The sequence below is a fragment of the Nannospalax galili genome, unplaced genomic scaffold (assembly GCF_000622305.1).
Source record: "Nannospalax galili isolate Female #2095 unplaced genomic scaffold, S.galili_v1.0 scaffold911, whole genome shotgun sequence".
In the NCBI taxonomy this organism is placed as follows: domain Eukaryota; kingdom Metazoa; phylum Chordata; class Mammalia; order Rodentia; family Spalacidae; genus Nannospalax; species Nannospalax galili.
This window is the reverse complement of record NW_008329642.1, coordinates 169049-181790: the sequence shown is the minus strand read 5'-3', so window position 1 is coordinate 181790 and position 12742 is coordinate 169049. Positions and strand designations below refer to the sequence as shown.

Here is a 12742-nt window from a genome sequence, read left to right as displayed (position 1 = left end):
CAGTGCTGGATCCAAAACTTTTTTTTTTTTTTTTTTAAAGAATATTTATTTTGTGTGTGTTGGGGGCAAATGGGGTGTGCATGCCATGGTGCTAGTGTGAAAGTACAACTTGTGGAAGTTGGTTCTCACCATGTGGGCTCTAGGGATCGAACTCAGGTTGTCAGCAATCACTTTTACCTGCTTATCCATTTTACTAGCCCCTGGGTTGAACTCTTAAGTAAATCTCTCCTGTCTCCCTCCCTTAGTTATATTCGAATGACTACTGTGTAGGTTTTCCAGGCCCTGATATAGAAAAGCCAGGAAACCTGATGTGATGATACATGTTTTGTAATTCCAGCACTTGGGAGATGGAAGCAAGAGGATTTAAGGCTAGCCTGGGCTGTATAGTAAGACCTTGAGAGAGAGCGAGAGAGACAGACAGACAGAAACCAGGGAATCTGATGACAGTAAGACTCCCCCCTGCCTGACAGCTCACTTCTTAAACACTAATGTGCACAGAAATCAGAGCCAGGTTTGGCATTTTAGTGGGATGGGACCACATTGGAAAACTTGCCTCTGTAATCAGTCCTTAGGTAATTCTATTGCTCCTGTGCCTGGATCACACTGAGTAATGAGGTTCCAGAAAGGGACTGCCTTCCTGTGAAAATACCTAGCCCTACTCCTGAGAGTTTCCAAGAGGCTTGATTATATGGGATGCAGTGAATGGATCAGCCTGCATTCACTGTTCACTTGGCATTTATTTATTGAGGGCTTACTGGGCTCTACCCTGAGGGAGTAGAGATGAATGAGGCGGGCCAGCTCCCTGGAGCCTGTGAGGAAAGGCTGTGATTTAGGTAGAGTTGTTAGGGGAGACATTTGAAAGATGAGAAGGAATCAACTGAGTGTGGTTCCTGGGACAGACACATCCCAGGCAGTGTGACCAGAGCAGCAGAGGCCTGGGCAGAAAAGAGTGTGGCCTGTGTAAGGAAATAAAACCTCATGTGAGCCAGGAGTGGTGAGCCAAGGAGGGAGTGACACCCAATGAGATGGGGAAGGTAGACACACTATAACTCCCCAAGGGAGGGAACCTTGTCACACTGTTATCTCTAGGGAGTGAACAATGAGATCAGTGTCCATAATGGAATCTGGGTTTCTCTGAAAAGCAGACTGGTTGCACCTGTCTGTATTCCTCTCACAGTGTCTGCAGAACCCATCCAGTGACATTAGGCTGGTTGCTGAAAAGATGATCTGGTGGGCAAATAAAGACCCACTGCCTCCTCTGGAGCCCCAGGCCATCAAGCCCATCCTGAAGGCTCTTCTTGACAACACCAAGGATAAGAACACCGTCGTGAGGGCCTACAGTGACCAGGCGATCGTCAACCTGCTCAAGATGAGGCAGGGCGAGGACCTGTTTCAGGTGGGAGGCTGGCCTAGATTGCCCAGCAGGGCGCCCTGTGGGCATTCGTCCTGCCATTCTCTGTACGGCAGTGCTTAAGCCCTATTTCTGCCACAATATAAGTTAGTTGTCAGGAGCAGATTGAGACTCAGGTTAATGACCTAGTCTAGTGCCTGAGATCACAGTGCCTGTGTATTTCAGACTTGTTTAACGTCAAAAGCCTTTCTTCAAATAAAATCTCTCATGACACCCAAGCACATTCCACAGATCTCAGCAGAACTGCCCCACTGAAACCCCAAGCTATGCCCTAGCTAACCCTCTGCTAAGCAGCCTTTAGAGCACAGAATACTCCAACCTGTGCTCCCTCAGCTCAGGAAAAGTGTGATAAGCTCTTTTCTGACTTGTCTCTAGATCCATCTGATGCTTTTATTTTATTTTATTTTATTTGGCTCATTCTCAGATTAGAGCTTAGCATCCATCCTTGGTCTCAATTTGACTAAGAGGACTGAAGCTGTGTTTTCTGACTATGTCTCCTCCCTCTCATCTTTCCTCACAGTCCCTCTTCAAGATCTTGGATGTGGCCAGCTTGGAGGTGTTGAGTGAATGCAACCGAAGGTCCCTGAAGAAGCTAGCCAGCCAGGCAGACTCCACGGAGCAGGTGGATGATACCATTCTGACGTGATAGGCTGGGGGCCTGCTGTGTCAACTCAGCTCCTCATCTCTGTTCACTGTTTTCATTTTTGAAAATATGTTTATTCCAATGGGGAGCTTAGGAGATTGTATTCCCAGGAAGTATTTTAATATATCAACCAACCACAGCCAAAGCCTTAAATTGAACCCACATACAACTGAAAATTGCCTCCTCCATCTCTCACCCTTACCTTTGGAGAAGAGAAGGAAAAGCACATGCGTTAACCTCAGTGAGCTGCATGCAGCCCAGGGCTGGCCACTCAGCACGGTCAGACTCAGACCAGGAGAGATGATTTAGGTTCCTGCTCTGTGCTTGAGCTCTGGGTCAAGAGCTGGCACTACCGGTATCTGCCCAGATCCTGAATGGGGCACAGAGTTGCACAGTTCTGCCAGTGTGGGGTGTCTTGACCCTTCGATATTGTGCAGCCTGAATGGATCAGATTTGTCTGGGGAAAGTGATACCCATCCACCCCTGCAGCTCCAGGTCTAGAAGGATGGAGGCCGTTTGAAGGAGCAATGTTTAATAAAGGCTTTGATTTAATCTTGAGAAAAGCAAGCTTTTGTTGTTTTGTTTGTTTGTTTGTTTTTTTGAGATAGGGCTCACTAAATAGACCAGAGATCCACTTGCCTCTGTCTCCAAGTCCTTGGATTAATGATGTGCACCACCATGCCAAGCAAGAAATAAATTTTTAAAAATCTTATTTTTATGTGTATGAATGTTTTGCCTGCATATAAGTGCACCTGTGCATGGAATGCTCAAGGAGGCCAGAAGAGGGCATCAGAGTCCCTGGAACTGGAGTTACAAAATGTTTGCTAGCTACCATGTGGATGCTGAGAACTGAATCCAGGTCCTCTGCAAGAGCAGCCAGTGCTCTTAACTGCTGAGCCATCTCTGCAGTTCCAGTAGATTTTTAAAATAATCTCCAAACATCCATTGAACAAGAAGCTTTTTGCATGAAGAATAAGGGAAGGTTTGCAGCAGTTGTACTCTGGTTTCTAGACATAGGCCTACCCTGCTTTCAGAAGTTTTATCCTTCCCTACTGACTTCTCTATCCTGGCGTCAGTGCACAGCCAGGCCTGAGACCTCCCCTAATGTGGGGAAGTCGGGCATAATTACATACTTCTCAGCTCTGTCCAGACATGGGCAGGTTCCCTGGGGGAGAGAGATGTAAAGTCCACATCTTCCTCTTCCTCCCAACAACAAACCAAGGTATGATTCCACCTAAGTACGCTCTGGGAGGCAGTGAGTTCACGGGGCTTGCTTACAGAGCAGTGGGTGTGGGATTACTTACAGGAGTATAGGTGTTCCTCCACAAGGTTTCACGGGAAAGTCTTTACCCAGCATGGATGGATGATGGCTTCCCATAGCTGCATACATGGAGCTCCCCTCTCTTAGTCTTCCCCAGCCTAGATACTCTAGCCCTTACCTGAGGCCATGTAAAATTAGGGCCGAACTGGCCACAATAGTGGCCAGATGCTCAGGTGGAGGTTCCATGACCCTCCGCACCCTCCTATGAGAGGAGGTTAATAGTTAACAAAACCTAGCCCTGATGATCTTTTGTAAGTGGGCCCAGGTGAACTCAGGAAGATGGCATCTCAGTCAGAAGACAAACCTCTACAACAGAAGGTAAAGAGCTTCTGGTGGTCAAGCTGAAGAGAAATCCGTCCCCTCTGCGGAGCAGTGTTTCCACAGTCTGGAGACTTGCAAGAGGAAACCAGAGTTGCAGTTCAGCATCTGCCTCCTTTATGAATGACTTCCTTCCTCCTGATTCTTAGAAGGCTCGTGACACATGTCCTCTCTGAAGGAGCACACCCCATTGGGCCCTGGTGATGCAAGTTTTTCTGAGTTGTTTTCCCTGGTCACAACATGAAATAAACCTTTATCAAAACTACTGGCTGTAGCTGTTAAAGGAAGAAAAATAGAAAGCAGTGGTAGAGAACTCTGTAAAAGATAAGAAATTCTATACCAAAAAAGCAAGTCTAGGGGCTGGAGAGATGGCTCAACTGTTAAAGAGCACTGGCTGCTACTGAGCTGGGCGTGGTGTCGCATGCCTGTAATCTCAGCAGGGGCAGGCGGATCTCTGAGTTCGAGGCCAGCTGGGGCTACAGGGAGACCCTGTCTCAAAAAGACAAAAAAAAAAAAAGCACTGGCTGCTCTCGCAGATTCACTTCACAGCACCCACACAGTGGCAAAAATTGTCCATAACTCCAGTTCAGGGGAATCCAACACCTTTTTCCATGGGCACTGCATGACATGGATGCACTTACATGCAGACAATAAACTCATACACATAAAAATGAATATGTATGGGGCTGGAGAGATGGTTCAGCAGTTAAGAACACTGGTTGTTCTTGCAGAAGACCCAGGTTCAAATCCCAGCACCTACATGGCAGCTAACAACTGTCCATAACTCCAGTTCCAGGGGATCTGACAGCGTCTCTGTCCTTCCTGGGCATTGCAAGACACAGATGCACTTACTTAGATGCAGGCAATACACACATACACATAAAATAAAAATATTTTTTTAAAATATGTATATAAAAAGTCTAGGGGCTGGAGAGTTGTCTCAGCAGTTAAGAACACTGGTTGTTCTTGCAGAAGACCCAGGTTCGAATCCCAGCACCCACATGCCAGCTAACAACTGTCCATAACTCCAGTCCCAGGGGATCCAACAGCCTCTTCTGACCTCCACGGGCGTTGCATGACACGGGTGCACTTACCTACATGCAGGCAATACATGGATACACATAAAAATAAAATTAAAAAAATTAAAAAAAGTCAAAGTGATGAAATGCTTGTAATCCCAGCACTGAAGAGGTAGAAACAACTGGTGTTTGAGGCTAGCCCAACTACATGAGACCCTATCTCGGAAAAAGAAGACCAAAAAAAACCAGTCTTAATAATATAGCAGAAGTAGAAAGCAGGCTTGTGACGTGAGACAAAGCAAGCTCTGAGATGCTTCAGATGAAATGCTCACTTTCTCTTCCTGAGCTTTGTATGGCACAGGACTTCCTAATGCCGCTCAGCTATCCCAGCTGGATGGGGGGAACTAGAATTCCAGGGCAAGAAGAAACCTTGAAAGGTCAGCTGAGCTGCTCTCCATAGCCAAGTAGCCAAGGGTTTTAGTTTTTAGTAGCCATGGCAACTGTTCCTTGCTTCTGGGATTCAGATGGTCAGATGGTCACCAGTGTCCTTCCAGCTGCCTAGGGCTTCTGTCCAGCAAGCTGTCTGCACATGTGCTTGACAGCATGGTAGATAAGGTGCATAGCTGGGAAGCCTCTGCCAGGCCTACAGCTTGTCTGTTTCACCAGGGGCTCAGGTTACATCCATCCCTGGCTTTCAGTCCCCAGTCTACAACTGGGAGGGCAAACCTGATGTGCTTAGGGTGGAAGACTCTCAGGGAGCAGAATCTAAAGGAAAAACACCAGCTTCCAGTTCCAGAAACCGGAGGAGGACGAGATCTCAGTGTTCAGAATAGATGGCTAGAGGTTGATTCACAGACAGAGATGACTCAAGGCTCCTGGAGCATGCTGAATTGCATTCTCTGAGCTGCAGAGGGTGTGGGCTCTCAGGAAGGCAAGTGGCTAAAGACTGTCACAGAACAGCAGTGGAACACAGATAAAAGCATCTGTCTGGAGTCAGCAGTCCTGGAAGCAGCCCAGACAAGCCCTAGAGGAAGAGGAGCGTGGCTGCACAGAAGCAAACTGATGGGCCTGGTGGCTAGAAGAGCTGTTGAACAAATCATCTAACCTCTATGCTGGGTTCCTCCTGGTAAAATGAGGAATTTGGAAGAGCAGCTCTAAAAATAGACTATTCCCAGTTACCCTTTAGGTGTTAGTGGTAATTATAACAGATACCATTTGACATTTAATCTCTGAAACATTCTGTAAAGAAAGTTCTCTTGTTACTATTTTCCAGAGGAGGAAATTGAGACACAGAGTCTCTTGTTGAGGGTCACATGGCTTGGAAGTAGCAGTCTGTCTCCAGAGCTTACTGGTAGCCAGTCTCACCAAATCTGGATCTTTCTGATTCAGCTAGACTGGCTGGCCAGCGAGTTCTAGGGATCTTCCTTGTTTCCGCTTTCTCAGTGCTGGGAATAGACACAATCTGCCATAATTAGCTTTTACATGGGTTCTAGGGATCTGAATCCAGGTCCTCACACAGGTGGCAGGCATTTTACTGATTGAACTATATTCTTAGCCCCAGAACTTTACCTTTTTGCCATGCTGGGGATAGAACACAAGGCCTTGTATATGCTAGGCAAGTGCTCTACCACTGAGCCACCCCAGCCCTGGGACCAGTCTTTCTTAAAGGATTAGGTTCTAAAGTATTCTGAAGGAGAGGAAGATGCTACAGTGTCTTTACAGCTCTTTACAGGTGGAGGCACAAAGCCTTTGAAGTCAGATTTGAACCCTAACTGTACTTGGGTGATACTGAGCTCTGACATGGAGGTTTGGTCCATGGCCTTGGCAGGCTTGCACCTCTGCATGGTGAGCCTACATGGTTATTGTATGGGCCAATGGTAATGGTGCACTCTGCACAAAGCTAGGTACAAAGGTTCTCAATATATATGGTCTGTGTAAAATGAGGGACTTAAGGGAAAAGTGCCAGTTATTGCATAAGGCATAGCACAGTATAATGCTCTCAACATATCACAATTCATTTCTAGATCCAGAGGTACCATCCATTTCAATTCCATAGTCTGAAAAGCTGTTAGATTTAGAAGACATGATGGTGATGATGGTGATAATGAGGATGATGGTGATGAGATAATTTCACCTGATGATCCATAGCACTGAAGGAGGTGTCATGTCAGTACAGGGCATAGTCTCTACTGTGCATGGGTAGGAGGGTGGTTGGCCACACAATCACTTCCCACACAGTCCTGCTCCTTATTGAGGAAGAGTGGAACTGAGTCCCCAGTCTACAACTGGGAGGGCAAACCTAATGTGCTTAGGGTGGAAGACTCTCAGGGAACAGATGAGGCGGCTCTCTAAGCTCATGCAGTCAGTTGGCAACAGGATTGGAAAACCCCGTATTTCTTGATTCTCTAATCACCAAACCCCCAGACTATTCAATAAAAATAATTTGGAAGTTGGATTTAACAGCAAGGGGCTAGAGGGATGGATCAGCAGTTGAGAGCACTGGCTGCTCTTGCAGAAGCCCTGGGTTTGGTTCCGAGCACCCACATAGGTTTAACAACCATCTGTAACTCCAGTTCCAGGGAATCTGACACCATCTTCTGGCTTCTGCAGGCATCACACGCATGGGCACACTTACCTATGTGCAGGTAAAATACTTATAAAATAAAAATAATCTTAAAAAAAAGAAACAGTAGGGTTTTGGCATGTGGCTTTGCAGAGTGACTAGGTTTCACATTTTAGAAGAGGTAAGCCCTATTGCTTCACTATTGGTTCTGAGCCTGTCCCTAAATTCTGTTAGGAGGACTCTCCTGCCTTAGGGTGTGGCATTAAGGAGCTTAGGAAACTGAAAGAACTGGTCCAAAGAGTGTCAGTGACATTTCTGGGTGAGACCTTCCTGAATGTGTCCAAACCCAAACCTCTTCTGGTGCTTTCTGAGTGTGGTTCCTCATAAGATGGCAGCCTGGTGATAGGGACAGTGAGTTCATGGAACTCCCTCAGAACCCAGCATCTTACTCCCCTGAGAGAAAGCTGTGGATGAGCCTTCTTACCATTTAGATTCCCACACCAAAGGGAGGTGGGAAGCTGGGGTACAACAGCAGCTAACTCATCTTTTCTCAAACTTCTTGGCATCAGGACCTCTTTACACTTCACAAAATGATTGAAGGCCCCAAAGAACGCTTGCTTATATGCATCTTACCTGTTGTCTTACCTGTGGACACTTGCCATTCCAGAAATCACACACAAAGTCTCCATTAGAAAACAATAAACACAGGCTGGGGATATGCTCAGTTGGTAGAGTGCTTGCCTTGCATGCATTAGGCCATGGGTTCTATCCCTTGCACCACATATGGTGGCACCCATATGTGGGAATTGGAAAGTTCAGTCATCCTCAGTTACATAGTGAGATGAGGTCAGCATGGGCTACATGATTCCTATCTAGAAAAGAAAATACTGGAGGGGCTCTTGAGCTGCATACCTAGCTGAGGAGCTATTAGCAGTCGATGGCTTCTGGAGAGGGGAGAGTCTGTTTTCTTAAAGGGTGTGGCTCCTGGCAGGTCAAATTCAAAGTTGGGAGGGGGTAGGGTGGATCTAGGAGGAATTAGGGGGAGTGGGGGCTGAATATGATCAAAATATGGGGCCTTGCACATAGTAGGCAAGTACCCTATTACTAATTTCTAGTACTTGGTAAGTTTCTGTCTTTGACAGGGATTTGTGTATTCCAGGATGGTCTGGGAACTATGTAGTTTAGAATGACTTTTTTTTTTTAAGACACGGTCTCCCTGTAGCCCCAGCTGACTATGTAGACCATGCTGGCCTTGAACTCACAGAGATCCACCCACCTCTACCTGCTAAATGCTGGGATTACGGATATGTGCCACTATGCTTGGTTTTATGTGGTGCTGGGATTGAACACAAGGCTTTATGCATGCTAGGCAAGCACTACATCCCCAGCCCTCTTTGATATTTTGAGAGGTGATCTGAATGGGTAGCCCATGCTGGCTTCAAACTTTCAGTCTTTCTGCCCTCAGCCTCCTGTGTGCTGGGATTGCAGGTGTATCATGCCCAGCTTCTGGTTTTGCTTCAATTCAACAGGTACTAAGTACAGTACCAATTGCCTAACTCTCCAGAGGATACTAAAACAAGAAGCCATGGTCCATGAAGTCACAGAATTTCTGTTCACTTGGTTTATGTGGGCCTTGGCAGGGCAGAGCAAGTCTCTAGAATTGGCATCAGGCTTGCAGTTATGAGAGGCCAATTTCCATCGCCATTAAACCACCAGATGCAATTTCCTTGATTTCTTCTCTCTTGGACCAGCATATTGACTGGTGCCCTGCCTGGCATGTAAGGTCCCTATGATCTTTCTCTGAATGGCATTACTGTTCACTTCTGCCTTCTTGCATGACTGCATCTTGTGGCTCTAGCACCTACCCATGTTGCTGACCTGTTTGTAACCTGGATGTCCCAGGTCCTTCAGGCCTCTTCTGTGCTGACCTATCTCTACCACTGCTGCCTTTGAGGGTGCTCTCCCTCTATTTGAGGCCTCAGCTTGAGGCCCCTCTTCTTTATCTCTTAGCCTCACTACCCAATTCCTCCTGGATCTCTGAAGAGCCCTTAGCCCATCTCCCCAAATAGTCACTTCCTTCCACTCATTGGCTGCTAATTTTCTCTCTCTCCTGAAAAATATTTGCTTCAGCTCTCCCAGCTTGCCTCCTGTTCATCCTACTTCTCTTTTTACTCAATGACAAACTTGAATGGAGGTGAGCCTGCCACATCAGTCTGATCCTGTAACACCTTGTATGCTTCCAGCCCCCTACTCCACTGCACTTCTCTTCTCTGATGTAGCTGTGGTCCCTACTCCCTAGAATGAAAGTTCCCTGAAAGCAGAGCCATTTGAATGTTGCTTGCTGCTGAATCCCCAGCTGCTAGACCAGTGCAGGCATAAAGCAGGATCCCAATGGCAGCTGAAAGAATGACCATGAAGGTGTTTTGCTTCTGTGTACATCCAGTAAGCAGAAACATTTAATGAATGCAACAACCTTTACAACTCTGCAGCTCAGCTCTATCCTGTATGCATGATGTTTGTGCACTGTCCGCTAAAGGAACATTCTAATACTGCTTCTCTACTTGGAAACTTCCAGTGTTTCCTATTGTAGCTTCTAATGCACAAAAAGGAGACATTGCAAAAACTCCTTTGGAAGCTGGCTGTTGAGGACAAGTGAAGCAAAGTTTCCAATTCCTGGGAATATGCACCAGGTCAGATGGTCACTTGGTACTGCTGAATCCCCAGCTCAGCACCAGGCATAAGGCAGGACCCCAATAACATATATGGGAAGAGAGACAGTACTTCATCGACTGCAGTTAAGTAGATGTGAAACAGTGTTTCAGTAGAACCTGCTCAGAGATTCTTTTGAGGATGAGGACACGTATCCTGGCCTTAGGGAATCCTCAGAGCCTCTTCTATTCTGGTGTCATCATGAAATCTTTACGATGAAATCTTTCCCCCATTATTCTCCCATCAGCAGCTTTTCTTCTCTGAAGTCTAGACAGACTTCAGATAGACTCTTCTATCTACTGTATTTTTAATTCTTCATGAATATGTCTGAACTCTGTGGAGTCTAAATTCTTGGAGGGAAAAGGTTTCATGTTCTGTACAATCATGAGCATAATAAATAGTAAGAAGTCATTAAATAGTTACTGAACAAATGGAGTAATGAATGCCCAGTAGGTTCCAGATGACGCATCTGAGCAAAATCAAGAATCTCGCATTTCTAGTGGCCAGTTTTCTTTCCATCCCGAGTGTCTTGCAGCCAGATCGTCAGGTGGCTGCCTTGGAAATGTGTGAATGTCTATAATAGGCAATGGCTAAGTATGAATGAGTCAGTGAAAGATGACTGATTAACATTACTGTTGTCACAAGCCAGGCCACTTACAAACATATCCTTATGTCTACTGTGAGGAAACTGGGGTTCCAAGACAGTGTAACATGACTTATCCAAAAGCTTTTCAGGGGAGAATTTCAGGATTTCAAAGCTGGCATTGAAAGCAGAAATCTTCCTGCCTTCAGAGGAGGTGATAAACCTGTAATCTACTGTTTCATGGGCTGGTGAGGTTGGGTGCTTGCCCAATGTCTACCCTAAGCTTCTTTCTTCTGCTTCCTAAAACTGCTGGTTAAAGAGATGACATTAACCTTCTCAGTCCCAGTTTTCAGTCAAAAGCACAGGTGGCAGCTTCTCTCCTCAGCCAGGACCTCCAGATTCTAAGCTTTGCTGCTCCTGGAAAAACAGTTCAACACTTAAGTCTGCCTGCAACACTGTAAACAACAACAAACAAACTGTGCAAATCCCTGTTAGCAGCCAAGTGGTTAAGGGATAATGCAACCATCAGACAGAGTACCATGCAGTGCAGCACTTAAATGATAAAGATCAAAGAACCTATGTGTATTTAATATGCACAGGAAATTCATGGGCAAGCATGTATACATTCAACTATTAATTTCATGGTAACCAGGAAACTTATTAACAGGTCACAGTGAGTAGTGGTTCATAAGGAAAAATTAATTTGAACTTTTCAGTTAGTGAATGAACTTTTTTAGACACGGTCTCCCTGTAGCCCCAGCTGTCTTGGAACTCACTATGTAGACCAGGCTGGCCTTGAACTCACAGAGATGCGCCTGCCTCTGCCTCCCGAGTGCCGGGATTAAAGGCATGCGCCACCACCCCCGGCTTGAATGAACATTTTTTTTAAACAACCAGCGCTGCTTTTTATAGTGAAAAAGGAGGAAATTGCTAGGGGGGGAAAAAAAAAGCAGCAGTATCCAACAGGTGCTTGACTGGAAAAGACTGTAAGGATGGAGAGTTCCTACAACAGTGATAAAGGGCTGGGGATGTAGAGTGCTTGCCTAGCATGTGCGGAGCCCGGGGCTGCTGGCGCGTGCGTGTTATCCCAGGACTCTGGCGGTAAGAGGCAGGAGGATTAGGAGTTGTAACATCTTCGGCCACACAGTGAGTTTAAGGCCAGCCTGAGCTATAAGAGATACTGTCTCAAAAAGTAAAAGAGGTGCTGTGGTATGGGGTGGAACGATCTCTGCGCTCTGCAGCGAAGAGGGCAGTTGACAGCGTCCACTTTACTATCTAAAAGGAAGTAAACTGCAAAAACCTACGGCTGATTCTAAAGTGGGTCTTGCTGAACTTCCGGAGACCCAGGCCTCCTCGGCCACAGGATTTGAGATGAGTGCTGAAGACCCCTGAAATGAAGCTGAAGGCGCGGCCGCTGCAGCCGTCTAGGGTGCGCGTTACACACTGGGCCACGACGGACTGGGAACCTGGAACTGCGTGCATCCGCTCCGCCGCGGCGTAGCTCAGGCTCTACGGGTCTGCAGGCCAGGCTGTCCTTGCCCGCGCCGACCTCCAGGCCACAGTGTTAGTAGCTACGGGCCGGCAGGGGAGCCGGACTCTGCGGCCACCTGCCACCCGGGGCAGGACCAGACATTGAAGCGGCGTTCGCCCGGCGAAGGGCGGAGCCCGCGCCTCCACAGCCGCCGGCCAGTCCGCGTCCCGGGCCTCGGGCGCCCGGACTGAGCCCCGTCCCCGCCGAAGAGGGGGCGAGGACGTCCGTGGCGCTGCCCCCGGGGCTTCTTTCCGTCATGCCTGGGCAGGGCACCGGCTCCCAGGACTGCGAACCGTTCGGCCGCGCCGGCCCCGGACACCCGAGGGGAGACTAGCCAGGGCCCGCCAGGGACTCCACCAGAGCGCGTGCGCAGTGCGCGTGCGCGACGAGGGCGCGGCCGCCCCGGCTGCGGCTGCGCAGAGGCGGAGCCACACGTCGCGCCTGCGCAGTGGAGGGGCGGGGCGGAAAGGAGGGAGGCGGTGGCACCGGCGGCGGCTGCTGAGGAGGAGGAGGAGGAGGAGGAGGTGGTGGTGGGGGAGCGGAGGGAGGTGTTTCTGTCAGTTCCGGCTGTTTGTTCGGGAAGTGGATCCGCTGCTGCCGGAGGGAGCCGCGGATCGCGAGGCCAGCACCGACCCCGCCCGCCC

At 47.9% G+C, this 12742-nt stretch overlaps 1 protein-coding gene across 5 annotated transcripts in view; it reads left to right on the top strand.

Annotated features, from left to right (window-relative positions):
* Gcn1 (GCN1 activator of EIF2AK4) overlaps nt 1-2617 on the top strand; it is a 73558-nt gene extending 70941 nt beyond the window's left edge. For all 5 annotated transcript variants that reach the window (XM_008840448.3, XM_029567191.1, XM_008840438.3 and 2 more), the window contains exons 57-58: nt 1178-1396; nt 1932-2617. In XM_008840448.3, coding sequence (XP_008838670.1) covers nt 1178-1396; nt 1932-2057 — 345 coding nt within the window. In that variant the 3' untranslated portion in view covers nt 2058-2617. The remainder of the gene's footprint in view (nt 1-1177; nt 1397-1931) is intronic.
* The last annotated feature ends 10125 nt before the right edge of the window (nt 2618-12742 follow it).